The sequence below is a fragment of the Gavialis gangeticus genome, unplaced genomic scaffold, assembly GCF_001723915.1.
Source record: "Gavialis gangeticus isolate Ggan-Ray unplaced genomic scaffold, GavGan_comp1, whole genome shotgun sequence".
Classification (NCBI taxonomy): domain Eukaryota; kingdom Metazoa; phylum Chordata; order Crocodylia; family Gavialidae; genus Gavialis; species Gavialis gangeticus.
Genome location: NW_017729022.1, coordinates 83,266,188 through 83,289,236, shown reverse-complemented (window position 1 = coordinate 83,289,236; position 23,049 = coordinate 83,266,188). Strand labels below are relative to the sequence as shown.

The following is a 23,049-nucleotide window of genomic DNA, read 5'->3' as shown; positions in this document are numbered from 1 at the left end:
TGTATGAGTTTCAGTTGCACAATTGCTTTGTGCGTTGATGTTTTCTTTGTTTTTTTTTTTTTTTTTTTCTTTCCCCTTCCCCTACCTTACTTTTTGTGTTCTTGTTTGTACTTAGGTGTACAGAACCAATCAGTGTGCTGGCGAGTTTGTTGTGACATTTCCTCGTGCCTATCACTCCGGATTTAACCAGGGTTACAACTTCGCTGAGGCTGTGAACTTCTGCACTGCTGACTGGGTCTGTTCTGTTGCACATATCTGTCATGTCCCTGTTAGCAGCTTAATACAGGAAAGATTTAGTTACTTAGTTTAGATGGGTCATTATCTTGACTATTGAAGCAGTGCCTGGCATAGCTATAGTTAGAGATTAGTCAAGGTTTTTATATCAAAAAGTTAATTTGAGGGGCTTATAATTTAATCCTTCTAGATGAAAAGTTAAGATTCTAGTTGAAAGTTAAGTGCAGTCACCCTTTTAAGCAAGTAACTCAGCATTTGAGACTTGGGTTAGCTTTAGGGTTGCAAAGATTTTTCTTAAACTTTTTGTCCTCTCTGCTTTTATGTGGGGTAATGCTGTTGTATGGTAGAGGTTTAATTTTGATTTTGGTGTCCTTCACTCTTCTCTCCATGTCAGTTTTTTCAGTTCTTAATTGCATATGTGCTTTTGAAGTCATCTTCTTCACAATGCCCAAACATATCAAGAAACGGACATAAGGGTTACTTCAGTAGTTTAGTGATATTGGTGAATGCTCTACCAGTGACTATAGGGCTACATTTACAGAGTAGGAATCACATTCCCATTTTGTGCACACTCTTCCCAAGGTCAGATGACTTTAACTGTTCCCACTACAACCCTTTTAATGGCTTATAAATTGAGACTTATAATTTAGTGGGGTTCCTGGACATTGACTGGAGATGCTCTTTCCAGGATTACAGTATTTTCTAGTCTTGTTCCAAAAGTTATATGCAGGCTAAATGACTGGTATAGGCAAACAACTGCTGAATTCAGACTAGTAAAATGAGATTCCTTTGCTTAACTCCAGAAATCCACTGGCCAACTCTCTTAGCTTCTTATGTATTTATTAAAAAGATGTATAGCTTCTTCTGGATTCTGGAAACCTGCCGTTTGATTATTGTGGTACAGTTATGACTACTATAGTGCCTGCAGGAAGACAGTTGACTATTCTTTAGCATGTATTTTTGAGTGTCACCTTTTCCCTACCTCTTGTTAAGGGAAGTAAAGTAGGAAACAGCTTTTTGCAGCCCTTCCCCCCCACTCCACTCCAGTGACGTAAGTTGGGGGTTGGCAGTCTTTTACTAACAGCTGGCCGGATTAACACAATTTGATCCTTAGGAGGGTTGGGCAACAGGTCAACCCCCTGTCGAAATGAATGGGTAGGGATCTCTGGAATTCACACAGGAAGTGCATAGTGCAGCGGCTTCTTTAATTTTGGAGTTTCTCCTGCGTGCCCCACCACCGCTGATTGGCATTAGGGACCTTACCACAACAGTGTTCGCCTCCCAGCCATCAGGCACAAGTGGTGAGCACGACCCCTCTGCCAACTGGTGGTAGGGGAATGTGCAGTGGAAACTCCAAGATGAAAGAAGATGCCATGCTGTGTACTTGCGGCGCAAATTCTGGAAATCCCTATGAATGGCATCGACCTGTTGTCCTGATTTAAAATAGCTCTGTGGGCTGATTGGTTGCTTAGGTGGGACTTAAAGATTTCTGATCAGGTATCTTTCTTTTTGAGATCCTGCTACGATCTTGGAGCTCCCCTGGATTCTTTACTGCCCAGTCAGACCTAGCCTGCTTTCCACCCACCCAAGTCCTCAGAAGCTTCTGCCAGCCTTGAACACCACAGGCATAAATCTGACCAATTTCTTGCCCTCTGTTGGGTTGCCATCTCTTGACCTAGGTGGTTCTCATCCTTTTCTAGCTTCCCATTGGGCGTCAGTGTGTGAACCATTATCGACGGCTAAGGCGTCACTGCGTTTTCTCCCATGAGGAGCTGATCTTCAAGATGGCAGCGGATCCAGAGTGTTTGGATGTGGGACTTGCTGCCATGGTTTGCAAAGAAATGACTTTGTTGATAGAGGAGGAGACACGCCTGAGGGAATCTGTTGTACAGATGGTGAGTACCATAAATACTCCTTCCTTTCATCCTATTTATGTGATTCGGGTTTTATATGAGTTTTGTGAAAGGCAGTTTGCTTGTCGTTATCAAGTGTCACTTTTTTGTTAGGGAGTGTTGATGTCAGAAGAGGAGGTATTTGAACTGGTTCCAGATGATGAACGTCAGTGTACAGCCTGCAGAACTACATGCTTCCTTTCCGCTCTTACTTGCTCTTGTAATCCTGAGAGGCTTGTGTGCCTGTACCATCCCACAGACTTGTGTCCCTGTCCTATGCAGAAGAAGTGTCTAAGGTTTGTAAGTCTCCATCTCTCCCATACCATGTCTAATCTGTTGTATGAAGGCCAGTAGCTAAATACAGCTGTTGTCCAAGCCAAAAACAATATCTTTAGTCATCTCATGTCCTATTTTTTCCCCTGAAACAGAAAAGTCTGGGTTGATGCAGGGATTTTTTCTTATAAACCTCGTGTGGTGGATTCTGAAAAAAACAGTTTCCCTTGTCTTATATGAACTTATAACACTCACATATTTTTTCCTTCTGTTTATTTCCAGGTACCGTTACCCATTAGAGGACCTTCCTTCTTTGCTGTATGGAGTAAAAGTTAGAGCACAGTCCTATGACACTTGGGTCAGTAGAGTTACAGAGGCTCTGTCTGCCAACCTCAACCACAAGAAAGGTCAGACTTCTATTGTTCATTGTAGGTATTTGCATAGGGAATCCCAGCCTTCATTTAGGCCACTTGTGTAGTGAGACTGATGCTGGAGTACTGGAGTGGGTTATGGTTGGTATTTTAATCATATGAGAGGAGGGATGTTCTTGGTGAAGGTCAGGGAATCTAAAGTAACTGTAAGGCTAGATGGGTATACTACATTGTTGTTCATTTCTCTTCAAGCATATTAGGAACTTGTTTGAGGACTAGTAAGCAGTTTGAAAGGATTTTTTTCCATGTATGGACTATTTATTTGTATTTTATTATTGCAGATGTGATTGAGCTGAGAGTGATGTTGGAAGATGCTGAAGACAGGAAGTATCCAGAGAATGATCTGTTCCGTAGGCTCAGAGATGCTGTGAAAGAGGCAGAGACCTGTGCTTCAGTGGCTCAGCTACTTCTAAGCAAAAAACAAAAACACAGGTAAGGTTGAGAGTTTTCAGTTTTGTAAAAGTTAAAATATTGTTTTGTAAAGGTAAAAGTAGTTAAAAGTGAAGTTTAATACACTAATGAAACTTTAAGCATTGTGGACTAAGCACACAATGGCAGTGGGTAACAGCTTAAATATACCAAATGAAACATTTTTTTAAATGTTGCTTGGGTTGTAAAATCAAGTGTTTCAGTTAAGAAACAACAAATGTTTAGTTCTCCACACAGGCTGAAGTCTTTTTCTTATGTGTCTATCCTGTGGAGAGAACATGATCTTGAAATTAGACTGCCACTATGCATTCAGGCAAAGACACCAAATTATGATTACATAAGCAGTCTGACATTTAATTTGTACGTGTTTGACTTTGGAACCTAAATATTAATGTAATGTAGTTTTTTTTCTGCATAATGTTTCAAGTGGGTTTTTTTGGTTTTGTTTTGTTTTTTTAAATCTTTTAAATGAGTAGAGCCAACAGTATTTAAAATCTACCGTGCCTGAAAGACTGTTATATTTGCTGCTGATGTGCATGACCATATGGTATTTGTAATTCCTTTTCTTTGTGCAGAGACATCTAGTGATGCCTGTTTTAAATTATTTTAAATACAAAGGTCTATGTGAAATGTCTTACTCTCGGGACTAGTCTGTCCCTGTGTCAAAACAAGTTTTATCAAGTTTTACCACTCTAAGAAATAAGACCTTCTGGCTCTTGAGACCTTGTGTTGCTTCAAGCACTCTCAACCTTCTGATCATCCCTCCTCATGTGAGTTTAATCCTACAGCCTGAGCCAAGAAAGAATAATATTTTCCAGGTGGTCCTTGGCATGGTTTGTGTCTAAACACTGACAGAGAAGGCCAAGAGTTCCTTATCAAACTTCCTTGAAACATCATTGGTACCATGAGTCTTCAGGGATTGGAAATTATCTTCCATATTAGTTGCACTCTGTGTTCTACACTTTTTGATCCACATCACTCCTCTGTACAGTTCTCATCAGTACTGCATTTTTACAAGGATGTCTGCTGGAACTCTACTAGCAGTATTATTGATCATATGCTGTTTCTGTTTGTTATACCTCCGTGGACCACTAACATTACTTTTACAGCTTCCATAGATGTTACTGTTTTCCTGGAATATAAGTTTTTGTTGTAGTATCTCTCCTTCTTAGTTTGTAGTTTCCAGAACTTTTGCCAGTACCAGAGGTAAACATTTCTCTGCTATCCTTTGTAATACTAGTAACTACCACTCATACTGTCCAATCTGAGGCCCCTCCTGTATCTATACCTTAAGCACTGGCTGCATTAGAAGAATGTTTTAATCTGCCACATCTTTTTCTCCCTGAGGAGATCTGTGCCTTTTCTGAAAGTGGTTTTCTAGAAGTTGGCTTCATTCCTTGGTCTCTGCTTTTGTGGTACCATTTAACATTCCTCCTTGCATTCTGTTCAGATTTGTATCCAGCCTTTGGATTTTTCTGTTTCAAGCATCTAGTTTGAAATTTGCCTTAGAAGCACTGGGGACTTGTAGTCAACTTTGGCTGTACACCTGGACTTCAGAAAAGCAGACTTTGACTCCCTCAGGGAGCTGATGGGCAGGATCCCCTGGGACACTGGTCTGAGGGGGAAAAGTCAAGGAGAGCTGCTTGTATTTTAAAGAAACCTTACTGAGGGTGCAAGAACAAACCATCCCGATGTGCAGGAAGAATAGCAAATGGGGCAAGTGACCAGCTTGGCTTAGTAGAGATCTCTTTGGTGAGCTTAAACACAAAAAGGAAGTTTACAAGAAGTGGAAGCTTGGACAGATACTTTGGGAGGAGTATAAGGTATTGCTTGGTCATGCAGGGATGAAGTCAGAAAGGCCAGAGGACAACTGGAGTTGCAGCTAGCAAGGGACATGGAGGGCAAGAAGAAGGGTTTCTACAAGTATGTTAGCAACAAGAGGAAGATCAGGGAAAATGTGGGTCCTTTACTAAATGGGGAAAGCAACCTAGTGGCAGATTATAAGGAAATGTCTAATATTCTCAAAGCCTTTCTTACCTTGATCTTCACAGGCAAGGTCAGCTCCCAGACTACTGTACCGGGCAGCACAGTTTGGGGAGAACATGAAAGCCCTCAGTGGTGAAAGAACAGGTTAGAGACTGTGTAGAAAAGCTGGATGTGTGCAAGTCCATGGGGCCAGATGCAGTGCATCCAAGGTTGCTGAGAAAGTTGGCTGATGTGTTTGCAGAGCCACTGGTTATTATTTTTGAAAACTCGTGGTAATCAGGGGAGGTTCCAGACTATTTGAAAAGGGCAAATATAGTGCCCTTCTTTAAGAAAGGAAAAAAGGAGGATTCAGAAAACTATAGATCAGTCAGCCTCATCTCAGTCCCTGGAAAAATCATGGAGCAGATCATCAAAGAATCCATTTCTAAGCACTTGGAGGAGAAGAATGGAATTAGGAACAGTCAGCATGGATTCACCAAGGGCAAGCTATGCCTGACCAACCTGATTGCTTTCTATGATGAGATGACTATCTCTGTGTATGCAGGGAAAACAGTGAATGGGATATACCTTGACTCTAGCAAGGATTTTGATACATTGTCCCACAGCATTCTTGCCAGCAAGCTGAGGAAGTATGGGTTGGATGAATGGACTGTAAGGCAGATAGAAAGATGGCTGTATTGTTGGGCTCAACAGGTAGTAATCAGTGGCTCAATGTCTAGCAGGCAGCCAGTATCAAGTGCCCCAGGGATTGGTTCTGGTGTTGGTTTTGTTCAATATCTTCATTAACTATTTGGAAAATGGGATGGATTGTACCTTCAGCAAGTTCACGGATGACATCATGCTGAGGGGTGTAGTATAACAGTGGAGGGTAGGGCTAGAATTTAGAGTGATTCTAGACATAATGGAGGGCTGGGCTGAAAGAAATCTCATGTGGTTCAGCAAGGACAAGTGCACAAAGTCCTGCACTTAGGACGGAAGAATCCTATGCACCACTACAGCCTGGGGACTGACTGGCTAAGCAGCAGCCCTGCAGAGAAGGACCTGAGGGTTACAGTGGATAATAAGATGGATACGAGTCAGCAGTGTGCCCTTGTTGTCAAGAAGGCTAACAGCATACTGGGCTGCATTAGTAGGAGCGTTGCCAGCAGATTGAGGGATGTAATTATTAGGCTGTATTCTGCACTGGTGAGGCCACATCTGGAGTACTGTGTCCAATGTTGTGTTCCCCCATCCTCCCCTACTATAGAAAGGAGGTGGAAAAGTTGGAGAGAGTCCAGTGGAGAGCAATGAGAATGGTTCAGGGGCTAGGGCTTGGGGGGAGAGGCTGAGGGACCTGGGTTTTAATCTGCAGAAGAGAAGACAGAGGGGATTTGGTAGTAGCCTTCAGTGACTCAAAGGGAGGTTCCAAAGAAGATGGAGCTAGACCATTCTCAGTGGTAACAAATGTCAGAACAAGGAGCAGTGGTCTCAGGTTGCAGCAGGGGAGGTTTAGGTTGGATATTAGGAAAAACCTTCTCACTAGGAGGGTGGTGAAGCACTGGAACAAGTTACCAAACGAGGTGGTGGAATCTCCATCCTTGGATGTTTTTAAGATCCAGCGTGACAAAGCCCTGGCTGGAATGATCTAGTTGTGGATGGTCCTGCTTTGAATAGGGAGTTGGACTAGATGACCTCCTGAGGTCCCTTCTAACCCTAATTTTCTATGATTTTATGATCATCTGGGGTGGTTTAAATCTTCCCTCGCTATCCATCTTATGTTAGGCTAAATTCACACATTTGCAACAATTAAAGACTGGTCTCTACCCAAATCTTGAATGGTGGTGCTTTACCTGCTGTGATGAATCTTCCATTTGAACCTGATGTTTGTATTACTTCTCTACTAAAATGATTTGATAGGCATCACATTGTATAGATGCTGAGCAATATTAACATTTGGGCTGGCCATCCCTTTATTCTGAACCATGACTTGGGTCGCATCTAAAATTATTACTAAATATGGTTTTGAACTGTCATAAACATTAATTTATTCAATTAAGCTATTCTTCATAAGCCTAATGTCTCTCCTGGGAACAATAAACTCCATGCAGTGGATGTTCTAAAGACCATCATTCTTTTGTTCCAGAACAAAGCCTCTTTGTAAATCACTCTTTGTAAATTTTCCTTTCATACCATGCACCTCCAAATAAGACCTGCATCTTATTTTTGGGAAGGTGGAATGAAGAAAAAATATTGTTCCAGAGTGTTGGCTGCATAGAGCAGAGGCAGAGTCTGATCTTCAGCTTGCTCACCCTCAGCAAGAAACTCAAAACTGTAGCTGTCGCTGAAGACTGGTCATCAGGGGTGAATCTATGGATTTGAAACACAAACCCCCCCCCCCCCCCAAATCCTCTCTAGAGCTGTGAAAAAGGATGAGAGACCAGATGTAGCTAGCTGACAGCAAATTTGCCAGAAGAAAGTTTAGCTTGATTAATAGAACATCACGACTATTAAAAAGGAGAGAGAGTCGTTAACACCTGTGAAGTGAGGAGTAGTGAGGCATCAAGTCAATAGACTCCCTCAACTGCCTGAATAGAAATGCCACTGCTGCTGCAGGGTAGTTGGTTTTAAACTTTGGGTGGAGGAGGTATCAAAGTGGGGTACTTCCCTTCTGGGCATAAAATCAACTTTTCTGCTTATGGTATGAACCCCAGTTTTGGACGTCTAATTTTTGGGGGACATGTGGTGTGTGAATAGATACCAGACCTAGACTGATAGCTTTCCATAAAGAGTCAAAGGAGCTTGCTCAGCAACTTATTAAATGGGTGATAAACAATGTTAAAATTTTCTGTTGTTTGAATAAACTACCTCCTTCCTCTTGCTTTAAGGCAGGCTTGTCTAACATATGGCCCGTGGGCCACCATGCAGCCCTCCAAGCTGTTTTCTGAGGCCCAAGGTGCTGCAACTGGAAACGAAAGTAAACACTACGTTTGTTTCGGGGGGGGGGGGGGACGGGATACCGTTTCCTGTGAGGCCTTTGAATATGGCTCACCGGCCCACTGGGTGATAAAAAAGTTCATGATTCAGACCCACATTAAAAAGGTTGGACACCCCTGCTTTAAGGCATACTGTGTTTAGGCCCTTTTTAATATCAGTGGCTTGTCTCAGTGGAGTGTTTCTCTGAAACCTGTAAAAAAAGCCATATGTGAAGTTTAATTAATAAATTTACATTTAACTTACTCCATTCTGGCAGCTTCTGGATCAAATGCCTAGTTCAAGGGCTGATCTCCTGAGACTCCTACTTTAGTGGTACCTGCTAGTTATTCACCTGCTGTAGACTTAGTGTGGACAGGTGGGCAAAGAAGGCCAGTGAGATGTATTAGACCACATGCAACCATCTTCATTCTCTGCCAGTGCAGAGTCCTTTTTTGAGTTTCTGTTTTAGGGAAGGCACTTAGTGATAGGTTGGGCTGTTTCTGCTTTTTTTACCCTTGCTGTGATGTCAGAGAGACAGCATAGGGTGCGTGTCCAGCCCCAACAGACACTGTTGGTAAAAAAAAAAAAAAAAAAAAAAAAAAAAAAAGTTCTGGGTTTATGTGCTTAAGATGCTTTTGTCAATTCCCATACCAGTGCATCTTGAAGAGTTCCAATTGCTGTAAACGTAATTTTTCTCCACATCTAGCATTCTAGAGTATTGTTTACAGTGGCTGTTTGAATTAGTTTCCTCTGTAATGTTACACTGTAGTTCAGGGGTGGGCAGTTATTTGGGCTGAGGACCACTTAATGAGTTTTGGTGAGCTGTTGAGGGCTGGGCAGAGGAGTGCCAACCCAGCCTCAGCCCCCAGTCATGGCAGTTTACACTGCCCGACAGAGGGGGTGGGAGAAAGTGTCAGTTGATCCTATCTGGCCCCGTCTGTCCTGTACCCACCACTGGGGATGCCAGACAGAGTGGGCAGGCAGGATCTCCATGGAGACTGTCCTAGGACCCCTGCAGACAGGGCACATCTGGCCGAGAGGATGGTGTGGGGCCATGGGGGAACAGGGAGTGGGAGCATGATGGGGCTGTGGGTGGGGCCATGATCAGGGGTCAGTGACAGCATGAGGCTGGGGCCCAGAGCAGAACTGTGGTAGATGCCTGGGCAGCAGGGCTGGGTCCAGCAGTGGCAGTGGAGACGGGGGCAGCAGCAGCCAGAGTGAGGGTGAGAACAAGCTGCTGCTGTAGGAGCTGCTGGAAAGCCAAGTCTGGCTGCCACCGCCACGCTGCCCAGCCCAACAGACTGCAACTCCTGGTGTGCCCTAGAGCTACACATGAGGATACGCTGTGCCTTGCACCAGGCAACACCTTCATGGCTGGGTGTGGTAGGACTGGCCACGTGTGTTTATAGCCTGGGCTGCCCCCTGCTTCTGGACTGGGTGGGGCCAGGGGACCTGCCATGGGCCAGATAGAATCACTTAGATCTGACCCATGGACCATATATTGCCCATCCCTGCTGTAGTTGCTTCAGCAGCTCTAAAATGTGTGTAGGGAAATAACAGATTTTTACTGGCTTTTTTTCCCAAAGCAAGCATAATTTGGAGCTTTGTAGTCTCTGAATAAATTGGCTGATGATCCAGTTCTGTTTCTTAGAATGCCTAAGTGACAAGACTTTTTTTGTAACTTGTTTGTATTTTTATAGTTTTATTGGTTGGGAACTTGCGCCAGTGATTTCTTTCTCACTCTTTTATCGAATTTTGTCTGTAATTGTCTCTTCACTTGTGTAGCAGACTGAGCCAGGATAGTGGGAGGACTCGGACCAAGCTGACTATGGAAGAACTGAAAGCATTTGTTCAACAGCTATTCAGCCTACCCTGTGTTATCAGCCAAGCCCGACAAGTAAAGGTGCGTTTGGATCTTGTCTTTTTTCTTTTTCTTTAGCATAAAAAATGGAACTGGCGAAGCTTTTTGATATAAAAGCTGCAGGGTAATTTTTGCTTCTAGGAGTAGTCCTTTATTGGTAGGGAGGTGGACTGAATGGGCTTTCCTCCTTGAAGAATGTTGCACCCTGGAGAATGAATCATCTGTTTACACAAACTTTCTCTTTTAAGATAATGTTCTAAGGGAAGTTTACAAAGCTCTTTTTGGGGTCATGCTCAGCCACCATAGTCACAGCTGCACCATAGTCCTGCCTGCCCACTCTGATGGAGGCTGATGTTCCTAGAGTGCATCTTGTACAGGCTTGTTTCCTGCAGCTCTCAGCCTTCATGGTTTATAATAGATTAGCTTGTGTGTAGTAGGTGTGAACCCAGATGTGGCTGGTCATTCTTAGGTTCACAGCTTGAATCTATCATGGCATTTGTTGCTGATTGAGCATGTTTGATGTGTATGATTTCAGAACCTGCTGGATGATGTGGAGGAGTTTCATGAGCGTGCTCAAGAGGCCATGATGGATGAGGTCCCAGACTCTTCCAAGCTGCAAATGTTGATAGATATGGGTTCTGGCCTCTATGTGGAACTTCCTGAACTGCCGCGGCTGAAGCAAGAACTGCAGCAGGCACGTTGGCTGGATGAGGTGAGGTCCACCCTTTCAGACCCCTTGAGGGTCACCCTGGATGTGATGAAGAAGCTGATTGACTCAGGTGTTGGGCTGGCACCGCATCATGCTGTAGAAAAGGCCATGGCTGAGCTGCAGGAGCTGCTTACTGTCTCTGAGAGGTGGGAGGAGAAGGCCAAAGTCTGTCTACAGGCAAGGTAAGTATTCCCTTGGTAACTATTCAGTAACAGTTGGAGGTTCCTTTGAAATGTGTGCCCTGTGTCTTACAAAGGTGGCAATGAGTAGGGTCTGTGAACATTACCACCAGCTTCCTGCTGCCTGACTTCCTAAAAGTAGTAATCTGAGGTGGTCAGTCAGTTGAAGTGGAGATGGTGCTCCATTCTGGTTGTCAGTGACCACAGCAAGAAGGTATGAGAAGTCCCATTATTTTTGTAACCCTTTTTTACTCCAAGTATGTTACCAGCACCAGCTTCCTCAGGGTTGTAACATTGAATTTGAGGTTTGATGCATGGTCTGCTAACTAAGATGGTGTGTAGATCATCAGTTTCCTCACTTCTGCTGGCATCAGTGAACAGGCCCCTCCTGATGAGAATAGAGCCGTGGTATACTTTGTTGCAGTGCAGTGATATCAGCTGCACAGACAGCCTGTTGGAATCATGGCTACAGTTGACTAGCACTTTGAGAGAAGGCTAGAATCAGGTTTTTCTCACTCTAGACCACGTCAAAGCATGATGGCTCTGGAGGGCATCGTGAACGAAGCAAAGAACATCCCAGCTTACCTGCCTAATGTACTGACACTGAAAGAAGCCTTGCATCGGGCTAGAGACTGGACAGCCAAAGTGGAGGCCATTCAGGTAGGGGTAACCACAGGGACTGTAATCTCTTGCTTGCATCTTTTTAGACAGGCATGTGTGCTCTTCACAGACACTGGCCAGGAAACCCAGAGCAGAAACCTTTTAACTCCTAAACTTGCCAACCCAAGTCTTTGTTTGACCTCTGTACTTCTCTTTCTGGGCTGCTATCTGTTTTCCCCATTGGATTTCTGTTCCAGGCTTTTCCCCTTCTTTTTGTGCATCCCCTTAGGGAACACAAAGGCCAACGTTTCTGCGGGTCTTCTCCCCCTTTCCTGTTACCTTCACAACAACTCTGTTGAGATGCATATTTAAGGTCAAAGTTTGTTTTTTTCTGCACACTGCCACTAGAGATGCTTAGCTGTGGTGAGACTTGGTGCACCTCGGTCCTTAAGTAACTGAGCTGCTGCAAAGGATTTCATTTTATTTTTTACCATGTATACATAATGTAAGGTGCTGGACTTGACACCACTATAGACTGAAGACCTTTGTCTATGAAATAGGTACAGGACTATGAGCAAGCATAGTTCAAGTTTCCCTTCTCCCTGTGGATATAGCTTGGCATTAGCCCAGGGAGGTCATCTCTAGAGAAAAGGGGAATTTTCAGTTTTTGGACCAGAAATACCATTGGTAATGGTGACTACCTCGTGCAGTCTTGCATGCTGGTAACTGGACTGAGACTAACAGCTCATTTCTTCCGGGCTCCTGACCAGCAGTTGAATACGATGTTTGACTGTTTGAACTGGGAATCCGAAGGCTGAAAGATTTCCATGCTGGTTTCTTGAGACGGCCATTCACAACAGATTGTCCATTAGCAAATGGGAGTTGTATTACATATAGAACTAGGTATCAGATATCAGTTAGATGGGAAGAAAGAAAGAACAAAGTGGTACTCAGACTTAAAGGCTATGAAGTTCTGTTTTAGTCAAAGAGGGTGTGGTATATAATTCACAGTCCCATGGCTCAGAGAACTGTCTTCTACCCTAGAATGGTAGCAATTACGCTTATCTGGAGCAACTGGAAAGCTTGTCTGCAAAAGGCCGCCCAATACCGGTACGTCTTGAGGCACTGCCACAGCTGGAGTCTCAGGTAGCAGCAGCACGTGCCTGGAGAGAGCGCACAGGAAGGACTTTCTTGAAGAAGAACTCAAGCTACACTTTGTTACAGGTGAGCAGCAGGCAGCTTTGTATTGGGTCCAGGGACCTGATTTGGATGGAGGCATTTGTATTGGGTTCCTCTTCATTATGATAGAATGGCACGTAAGGCTCACTCCTGCAAAGAGGGAGGGAGGTGGCAGGGCCCTCAGTCTCCTTTTGGATACTGAGAGCTTCAGCTATTGCTGCTAGGAAGGTGGGGCAAAACTAGTTTGTGGGAAGAAGGGGTTGTGTTACTACATGTATTATGTCTGTCTTTTGCTGCCAGTGTATTTATAGAATTTTTTCATATTATGTTTTAGGCCCCTACATGATTTTGTCCCCTTGCTCTGCTTAAGATTTGTTTTTCGTACTCATCCTCAGCAGTCTCCCCTTTTTGCAAAACTAGTGGGGGGGGGGGTTTAGGGTTGTTAAAAACTTCTGATGCAGACATATTGGTCTCCTACTATGCCATCTTTCCTTAACATTAGAGGTGTCTATACATATGCTCCGGGGGGGGTGGCGGGGTGTGTTTTAAAAGAGTGACTCCCAGACAGCTGCTCTAATTAAAATTAGAGCACAGGGTCATGTGTATTCAGTGTCCTGCATTTCAAAATGGCTGCAGGCATGTTGTAATTAAAGCTCATTTGTCAAGTTTTAGCTAAAGCTCCTCCACCACTAATTTGAAATGCGGGACACTAAACACAGGTGAGGATGAGGCACACTGGAGTGTTCTAATTGGAACACTCCAGCAGACTATTAATCAAGTCTGCTTGGACAACCTGTTCTAAGTAGAACACACTGGAACATGTGCATAGATAGCCTAGGATAGCTTGCTGTTGCGCCTTTTTAACACGGTCTCTTTGAAGCTTTCTGCTGGCATGATGTGCAGTGCTTGGGATTCGGTATAAAATTCCTCAAATCCCAATCATACAGCTGCTGGCAGGCCAAACTTGGACGTGGGGCTGCCCCCTAGCCTGATTCCACAGCTGGGGTGGCTATGTCCCTTGCTCCTGGGCATGCCCCATGTCTGATATCAGAGTTCAGCTGAGCATCAGGGTTGGACACAGAGCAGCCCTGGGTCTGAAAACTGCATGCATAGCCCAGCTGAGCTGTATATGCATTTCTAAATGTCCCAGAGCACTAGGAGTCCCAAACTGGTGAGTGTCTCCATACTCTTGAGTTCCCATGCCCCAGGGTTTTACATATCACATGTGCAGCCTTGGTTTTCAGACTCAGGTCTGCCACGTGTCTGACTCTTCATCAGCATTGGCCACAGTGCGGCCTCGGGTCCCGGTTCAAGACTAGAGGCCGCCTTATGCAGGATCCTGGGGATCAGAATCCAACTGAAAATATCTACAGTACCAGTTTGATTACACTAATATTCTAGGGCTGCAAGCTATTCTACTTGGGACTTATTTCAGTCTTAGTTTTTTGTGTTTATTCCCTTCCATGTTGCCATTACTTTATAGGTATCAAAGATGTTCATCAGTTTTTCATATGTTTTACAGCAGGGTCATAAGAGGGATGAGGTATTTATTTTGCAGTATAATGAGGCTGGTTGTATACATGATACATGTGCTATCATCTGTTCCTCAGCCAACCTAGCAGTATGGGTTTGGAATGTTTTTCTTTACATTGTTGTTGTCCTAAGATCCCACATTCTTGTCTTTTTGGTTACAGGTTTTGAGTCCCCGGACTGATATTGGAGTTTATGGAAGCAGTAAGAATAGACGGAAAAGGGTAAAAGAGTTAATGGAGAAGGAAAAAGAGAAAGATCTTGACTTAGAATCTCTGAGTGAACTGGAGGATGGGCTTGAGGAAGCTAGGGACACTGCAACTGTGGTAAGGAGCTATGTTGTGGGGCTGGCATCTCCTGGATTTTAGGAGTTTTTGATCTCAAGGGAAGCCTGTCTGCATGCTAACTACTCATAACTTGACAGGAATGGTTTAGCCAGGGATGCTCTTACCTTAAGGAGGGATTGGGCAAGATGACTTTGTGGTGCTTTCCAGCCTTCCTTTTCTGATTCCGTAACTTGATTGTCTGTAAATTTCAGATGCTTAAGTATAGCTTGTGGAAGTCTTACTGAAAACTGTTAAGTAAATCTCTGTGAAATAAATGCTTCACAGTAATAAGCCTGACAGAATATGCAGTTCACACAGCATTCATTATGGCACTCCAAGGATGTTTTAAATAGGTTTGGATAGTAGAAGGTGTTGCCATGTGTATTTGGCTAAAGAAGATGAATTATGGGTTTAATGTTTATGTTGCCATCACTTATGAATATAAATGGAAATACCTTAAAAATACCTGGCACCACACACAAAAAAAAAAGGGCAAGACTGGATTAGATTAGACCTGTCCTGTGCACCAAATTGAAATATATTGCAGTCAGCTAGTACAACGTCCAGAAATTGCTGTTAAAGAAGCAGACCAATTTACACCAAAACAGTGATACCGCCAGGTGCCTGTGCAAAACTTTCATTAGAAGTGTGCAAATTTCCTGTTACTGAACAGCTGGTTGGCTGCTTACAAGTAATTCATGTCCTTGCATTATTGATGTGTAAGCTACCAGAGCCTAAGCTACCCTGACCACTGGTAAAGCTGCGTTGTTTATTAAGCATTTTACCCATTCCATTCCATCCCTTACACACAAACCGTTTGAATCACTTGCTGCTGGTGCTCATTTTCTTTTAAAATGGTCAGCTTGTGGGAATGGAGAAAAATATGTTAAGATCTCCTTAGTGAATTGATGCTACCAGAAATTGAAGAAGTGGGACTATAGTTATTCTCCAGAGTTATTTTCTACAGGAATGAGGGAAACTGGCACAGTGCTGAAAGCCTGTAGTTACGTTACCTTGCATGTGAACCATCAGACCTCAGGCTCCTTGTGGATTAGATCATGTCTTGAATGAGAAGTGCTAAGAAACACCTAATTGGCTGTGTAATGAAGCTATGCCCCATTTAGATATGTATAATATGCCTCTTAGGTTGTGTTGGGAGGAGTCTGCTGTTGATGTGTGTGCATGCGCATGCGGGAGCATTAGGGGATTTTTTACGCTAAACCCGGGATCTGTTTCCTTTTGTTGTGATTAAAGAGTCCATTTCCCTTTATATAGGAATTAACTTGGGTTTTTAAATCAAACTCCAACTTAAGCAGGCACATTCTGTTTTCTGTATTTTATCCATAACTCACATTATGAAATGGATTTTCAACAACTTTTGGGTCAGCGTTTTACCTGAGAGATGTTTTTATTTTGGTGAGTTTGGAAATGGTCCATGGTAGAGGTTGGTTCCTTTTTAAGTTTGCAAATTGTTTTGGAAACTTTGGGAAAGATAGTACCATAAAAATATTTTTTCTTTGCATGAGTGGTGGAATACCAGGGTTCTGAAGAGAAACTTAGAGCTTCATTTTTCTTTTGGACTTTGTGCCTGGAAGATTCTTGATTAATTTCATTCTTTTTTCCTCTCTAATAAAACTTTTGAGTCCATTTGTTGTGATAGAGGTACCAGCTATTTTTGTTTCTCTGTGCTGGGCAGGTGGCTATATTCAGGGAGCGGGAGCAGAAGGAGATTGAAGCCATGCATGCCCTCAGGGCAGCTAACCTAGCTAAGATGACCATGGTGGATCGTATTGAAGAAGTGAAGTTCTGCATCTGTCGAAAAACAGCTAGTGGGTTCATGCTGCAATGTGAGCTCTGCAAGGATTGGTTTCACAGTGGCTGTGTGCCACTCCCCAAAACCAGTTCCCAAAAGAAGGGCTCCAGTTGGCAGGCCAAAGAAGTCAAGTTCCTGTGCCCACTCTGCATGCGTTCTCGAAGACCCCGGCTTGAGACCATCCTGTCTCTGCTGGTGTCCCTGCAGAAGCTTCCTGTACGGTTGCCAGAGGGGGAGGCACTGCAGTGCCTGACAGAACGTGCCATGGGCTGGCAGGACCGAGCACGGCAGGCTCTGGCTACTGATGAACTGTCTTCTGCTTTGGCCAAGCTTTCTGTGCTCAGCCAGCGTATGGTGGAGCAGGCAGCACGGGAGAAAACAGAGAAAATAATCAGTGCAGAGCTACAGAAAGCAGCAGCTAATCCTGACCTACAGGTAAGCACCTGGGTATCCTACTCCTAGCCTCATTGCTGAGATCCACCAACATTTTATCAGTATGTGAAATGTCTTGTCTGCCTTTGAGCCTCTCAGAAAGAAGCAGTTGCAGACTGAGAATTATGTCAGTTGTCTGTCACTGGTGTAAGTAAATAAGCAAAGGGTATCAGAACACTTTGAGGGATTTATAAGGCATCTGTTAGTTACCCTCTGGCAGAAAGTCAGTGGCCTGTATGAAGTACATAATTGACCTTAGTCTGGTTTGTTGTGGATATTGGCCCATAGAGTGACTGATAGCCAGGTTAATAATTTCAGAGAGGACTGCAAGTAGTTACTACAGCTTGTATAAAAGTCTGCCACATCAGAATTGTTCAGAAGTGTTCATTGATGACATAGTAATGTTGAAGGTGAGGCTTGTGTTGCCATTGATCTTGTGATGACAGTTGGGTGAAAATAAATCTATGGCTGTCCAGCTACTAGTTCTCAAAAGGGCTAGAAATACAGGATCCTTCTGGGCATATCATCCCACATTCTCTGCCCAGACCTTTGGGTCATAGCTTTGCCCAGGCTTTACTTGTGCATGAGCAGGTAGCAGTCCTGAGGCTAAAGGATGGCACTAGCCTTTGAAAAGTTCTTTTCTGTATTAGCTAGCCTTGCTGCACTCCCTTAATGCATGTTCCATTTGTGTTCCATTGCCTTGTAGGGCCACTTAACTAGTTTCCAACAATCTGCTTTTAACCGAGTGATAGGGAGTGTTTCCTCATCTCCACGACAGACCCTGGATTATGATGATGAAGAGACAGATTCTGATGAAGACATCAGGGAGACTTATGGCTATGACATAAAGGCAAGTAACCAGCATGGATAACAAACTTGAATAACTCCATGTATAGACCAGCTGTTGTGAAATAACTATATTTGTAGATGCTTTGGAATAAATATTCATTTATGGAGTTATTGTGGAACAACTATCCACATGAATTGCCCTCACCATTCCAGAATGATTTTCATATACTGTACCTTAAGGCTTGGCTACCTATCTTGTGGCCTTATTTCTGTGATAAGGCCTGTATATGATTATTTAAACATAAATTGGGGGTATTAAGTGTTACAACAGGATGCATTCACAGTTTCATAATGTGTTATGATTAGAGGAAGGAAACAAAAACATCTTTCCAGGGCTTTAAAAAAAGCTTCTCAGGCATGATTTGAGACTACAAGCAAACTTGAGAAGAATGTGCTCTTGGACCATCATAACTACAGCACTTGAACCCCACTCTTTGCTCTGAAGATCAGAATGGAAGACTGTGTAACTCCATGGCCTTTTTCATAGATGTTACATACTAGTTGCAGTTTTGATAGAGGGAACTCCTTTTTCAAGTTCCAGTGCAGCAGAAAGAAGGCTTTGACAATTCCATGCTTTGTAAGAAGTTTCTTACTACCTAGACTCCTTTTTCACTTCGCTGTTTGTTCTCTTCCCCAGTCCAGCATGTGGAAGAAGTAAAACTTGTTCAGTTTCCGCCATGTGTAGAAGTTTGGGATTACAGCTCTGGCTGGTAAATGCTAACTGAACTCCAGGAATTTTTTCTCAAAACAAAACAAAACTGCTCTTACTAGCTTTGGAATTTATTTATATTTTTACCAGCAAAGAATGTTTCAAAAGAAAAATGCAAATCTATAAAGACGACTGCATGGTTTTAATGAGACTATTACAGTACATTTTTAAAATGGTTCTGAGACGTTGCTTTACTTTTCGTCTCTACACTTACTGAATGTGTAACAATGGTTTCTTTGTATGGATGGCCACCTTAGGGATGTAGCATTGTATTTCTTCCATGAGACACATTAGAGGTGAGAAAAATAAGGCCCATTAGACACTATAGAGGCTACTTTTAAAATGGTAATAAATCTTCTGATTTCAACTTTGCTTTAAGATAAGTCCTATCTATTTTCTAATAAGTCCTTAATTTTAATTTTTTTTATCTTAATGCATTTTGGTTGCTTACAGACGTTAGAAAAACAAACAAACAAAAACCCGTGCTTTACTGTGAAGCAATACGTTAGTTCAGCCGGGCTCCGCAGCATCTGTATAGATTGAGTGCTTCAACAGGGCCTTTTGGTGCTTTCATCTAAAGCTGATTCAGTCAGCCATTAGATAAAAATGCCAAAAAAGCCTCAGTAAGGCACTGAGTCTACTCAGACGTTGGGTGAGCCATGTCCAACTAACACAATGCCTTTTCTGGTCATGCACTGGCCTCGGTGCGGGAGCACACTGAGTTTGACTTAAAGCACTGTTTTTTTTTAAGATCTGTAAGCAGCCTTTAATTTTAAGCATTTAAGTTACTTTAAGTATTTTCAGATTTTTCACCCTCTTAATATTTGACTCTCTAATTACTGGTAGCAGCTAAAAATATTAGTGTAATAATTTTATAATCTTATATGAAGTGTAGACAAAGGTGTGCTGGTAATCGGAGGTTGGAATTAGTGTGAAGTTTTAAACTGTCATTAAAAATATCCAAATATTTCCAAACTGCCCTATGCGCTAGAATGAACTATTCATAAGAAGATTTTTCTGCAAGAGATGTGGAGTATCAAGTTGTGTGCTTGGAAGAGTGGAACTGCCTGTCAAGCTTTGAGGATTTTGCAGGAGTAGAGTACAACTTGAATTCTGAAAAATAAAACATTCTGCAGTCACAGGATTTCAGTTTGGTTATTGAGTCTTAAGATTCTGGAACTTTTGACTGTATAGAATTATGCAAATTGACCTAGAAAGGTTTGTTTTATCATATCCTACTTTTCTAGCTTTTCTTGCTATCAAAACTACTTAATTACTAGTCCTGTAACCTGTTTTGTATGCCCCAAATATTGGGGCTATCACTAATAACCAGATAAACTTTCTGACAATTACATTTTTACTTGGCTTATTGATTGTATATTTTCTTAATTTCATCCCATGTCATTTGGCTTGTTCCCTTGCATCCTTGAATGTTTACAGCTATTAAACAAATATTAGTAGATTTGTTATGTTGTTATGAGCTTCCCTTAATTATTCTTTCTGAACCTTCTCCACTTGGGAGAGGTATAATTTCAAACTGATGTAGAGTCTGAGTTCGGCAGCTGGTTTGTTACTTGTGTCACTTCAATTTCTTCACATTACGTGAAGTCATGAAATAGATTTTCAATTTTAAAAGCCTGAACAGCCAAAGTCCAGTAATTCATTGTTTAATTTTTAGCATAATAATATACACAAGGTGTCAACTGAGAATACAAGTTCTTTGGTTTCACACTAATAGTTATAACGTGGCTACTTTAGATGTGACCTGTTTTTCAAAGTCTTGGGACTGGTGACAAGAAATTTTTATGGTATTTCAGGTTTAACAAAATGGCTGGGCCCTGGGGGCTTTGTATTCTAATGAATTTCTCTCTAGCCATAGACAAATGCTAAGTTTGACAGGCTTTGGCAGTGGCATACTGTAAATCGGAATTCTTCTGTAGCGAGGAATGTACATAATCCACAAACCCTAGGCATCTAAAGCAGGGATCTCCAGGGAGTGGCTTTCATTTGACCTGTGAAGTTCACAGGTGGGGACTTAGATTTCTTCCACATCAATTGAGAGTAGTACTATATTTACTCGCATACTATGCATACCTTACTCTGTGCCCCCTCTCCTCCATTATCAGCCCTCCAAAATTGGGGTGCATAGTTTAGGCAGGGAAGCTGATTTTTTTTTTCCCCTTTGCTGGAATAGAAGTGTAGATGCTGTGCTCTAATGGCTGCCAAGATGGCTTCCTCTTATCTCTGGCCCCAGCAAGCAAGGAGGAACAGTGCCCTGGGTTGACTTTCTCACAGCTGCTAAGGAATTTGTAGTAGATGAGCACAGTGCTGAGCTGACTGCCATAGCTGGTACCTGAACAAGCAGCTGAGCTAGCTCAGGGAAAGTGAGCCACTTCATGCGGTAATATCTTGATAAGGCTTGTGGCCTGGAAACAATACTTGATTCTTTATGGGCACTTGAGTAAAGAACTATTTACAATAAAGAAGTAAGTCTTGCTAGCATATGGGTTTGGGGCCTAGCCTTGTTTCTGTCCTGCCACAGCAGGAAGCCCCCTGCTGCCTCACCCAAATCGTATCCTGGGATGTCACACGTACTGGGCATTCTGTGTTTCCAGGACGCATTCTGTCACACTATCAGCCATGACTGTGGAAAAATCTTTTTGTATACATTCTGCTTTCCAAAAACAACGTGTGCGTCTTTTTAGGGCATGTGACATGCTGGCAAATACAGTTTTAAGCAAACATTTTGACTTTTTTTGTATAGCTGCTGTCACTATTCCGATACCTATGTTAATAGCACCATGTGCTGGTGGTGTTAGTTTCCTTGGCAGGTCACTTCTGAGCAGGTTCTTGGAAGTAGTGTGCTTTTGATCATTTTCCACGAAGATCTGCTTCAAGAGGTAGATACTTAAGTACATAAAGATTATTAAAGCTGGGATTTATTTTCTTGCTTTGCCTTTTTCAGGACAATGTCAGTGTGAAATCTTCCAGCAGCCTGGAACCTAACCTCTTCTGTGATGAGGAGATCCCCATCAAGTCAGAGGAAGTGGTGACACACATGTGGACGGCTCCCTCTTTCTGCGCTGAACATGCATATTCATCTGCTTCTAAAAGCTGTTCACAAGGTATTTCCTTGCCTTTGCACTGGGAGGTGGCTGAGAAATGCTTGTCATCTGTACTAGGTTCTGGGAATACAATGTCTACACATGGAGAAGTTGGTGTATATTCCTTTATGCAATGAACATCAATATTCTATTAACGCTATTTGCCCATTAACTGTATCAGTGCCCATATTTTCTCTTTTGGGCATCTCTGTCTTAGAGCGTTGCTGGGAAGTAACACATGGTTTTCCTGTTTCTGGTCTCTTCTTTTTTGTTCTATGTGATTTGCCTTCTGTTTTGAAAGGTTCTAGCACCCCAAGAAAGCAGCCCCGGAAGAGCCCTCTGGTACCTCGCAGTTTGGAACCCCCTGTACTGGAGTTGTCACCTGGAGCTAAGTCCCAGTTAGAGGATCTGATGATGGTAGGAGATCTCCTAGAAGTATCGCTGGATGAGACCCAGCACATCTGGCGGATTTTACAGGCCACGCATCCACCTTCAGAGGACAGATTTCTTCATGTCATGGAGGTACACAAAGGCAGACAAAATTCTAGTATAGGAGGAAATTGGATCAATGTGATTTAATTTCCATTTTTTTAGAAAGATGGAATTTTGGGTTGTTCTTAAGAAGAGCTTGTTCCCTTGATGTTCAGTCTGACTTGGCTAAAGATGCCTCCAGTCCAAAAATATTTGCCCTCTCACCGCTGTGTTTCTCTCCTGTGTGCAGTTCCATCATTCTCGTTCAGCTTGCCATTGCTTTGTGAGATGGGTTTGGTGGATAGATCACTCTACAAACACTGTTTCCTTCTATATGCTATATAGCAATAACATTTTTTTGCTTGGAATAAAAACACATTAGAAATAAAAATGGTTTCAAAATAAAAACCAATCCTTACTGCATGCAAACACTCTGCTTTTGAATACAAATATAATTTAGGAATAAACAAGAGAAAGAGCAGTTAAAGTTGCCAGTGCAACTTAAATTCTTGCTCCCTTCTGCCATATCTGTTACAGGACTTTTACTGTTATTTCATCATAAAAAGACACTTATGATGCCTACCTCATTCACGTCACATACTTAATAGAGAAAGAGGTTCTGTTCAGAGTACCTGTGTCTCTTTTGCTGCAAAGTTACATAGTGTGTATAAATGACCTGCATGCTTGCTGGAAGAGGATGCAAACTCACGGTTGAAAGAACTGGACTGGAACCCAGAAAACTTAAGCTTCTAAGTGACCTCAGGCACTTACCACTTCTGCATCTGTTAAATGGGAATAGCAGCAATTTCTGATCTTGCATAGTTATTGAGTATAAAATGAATACCCAAGACAATTAATTAGCATCACAGTAAAGTTATAGGAGAGGGGTCCATTTTGGGAGTGTGCAGCAAATGAGGAATAGGAACACCAAGCAATTTGAGTAGGAAGAAAGGTATTTTGATCATCCACGCTGTACAATTAATGTCATGAACCTTGCAGAAAATGTTGTTAGTTAAAATTATACATACATACATAATACATATGCACCAAAGGGCAGGATTAGGGTTGTGTGTGCAATCATAAATTTGTC

The 23,049-nt window shown here is 42.6% G+C and overlaps 1 protein-coding gene across 3 annotated transcripts in view; it reads left to right on the top strand.

Moving 5' to 3' along the window:
• The window catches only part of KDM5A (lysine demethylase 5A), a 92,934-nt gene that overhangs the window by 58,435 nt on the left and 11,450 nt on the right, over window positions 1-23,049 (top strand). For 2 of the 3 annotated variants that reach the window (XM_019515511.1, XM_019515509.1), the window contains 14 exons: window positions 116-235; window positions 1,935-2,129; window positions 2,241-2,422; window positions 2,682-2,806; window positions 3,112-3,262; window positions 9,983-10,100; window positions 10,594-10,949; window positions 11,468-11,606; window positions 12,591-12,770; window positions 14,420-14,581; window positions 16,278-16,829; window positions 17,533-17,676; window positions 21,350-21,509; window positions 21,790-22,010. In XM_019515511.1, coding sequence (XP_019371056.1) covers window positions 116-235; window positions 1,935-2,129; window positions 2,241-2,422; window positions 2,682-2,806; window positions 3,112-3,262; window positions 9,983-10,100; window positions 10,594-10,949; window positions 11,468-11,606; window positions 12,591-12,770; window positions 14,420-14,581; window positions 16,278-16,829; window positions 17,533-17,676; window positions 21,350-21,509; window positions 21,790-22,010 — 2,805 coding nt within the window. The remainder of the gene's footprint in view (window positions 1-115; window positions 236-1,934; window positions 2,130-2,240; window positions 2,423-2,681; window positions 2,807-3,111; window positions 3,263-9,982; window positions 10,101-10,593; window positions 10,950-11,467; window positions 11,607-12,590; window positions 12,771-14,419; window positions 14,582-16,277; window positions 16,830-17,532; window positions 17,677-21,349; window positions 21,510-21,789; window positions 22,011-23,049) is intronic. The other variant, XM_019515510.1, reaches the window with a different exon arrangement.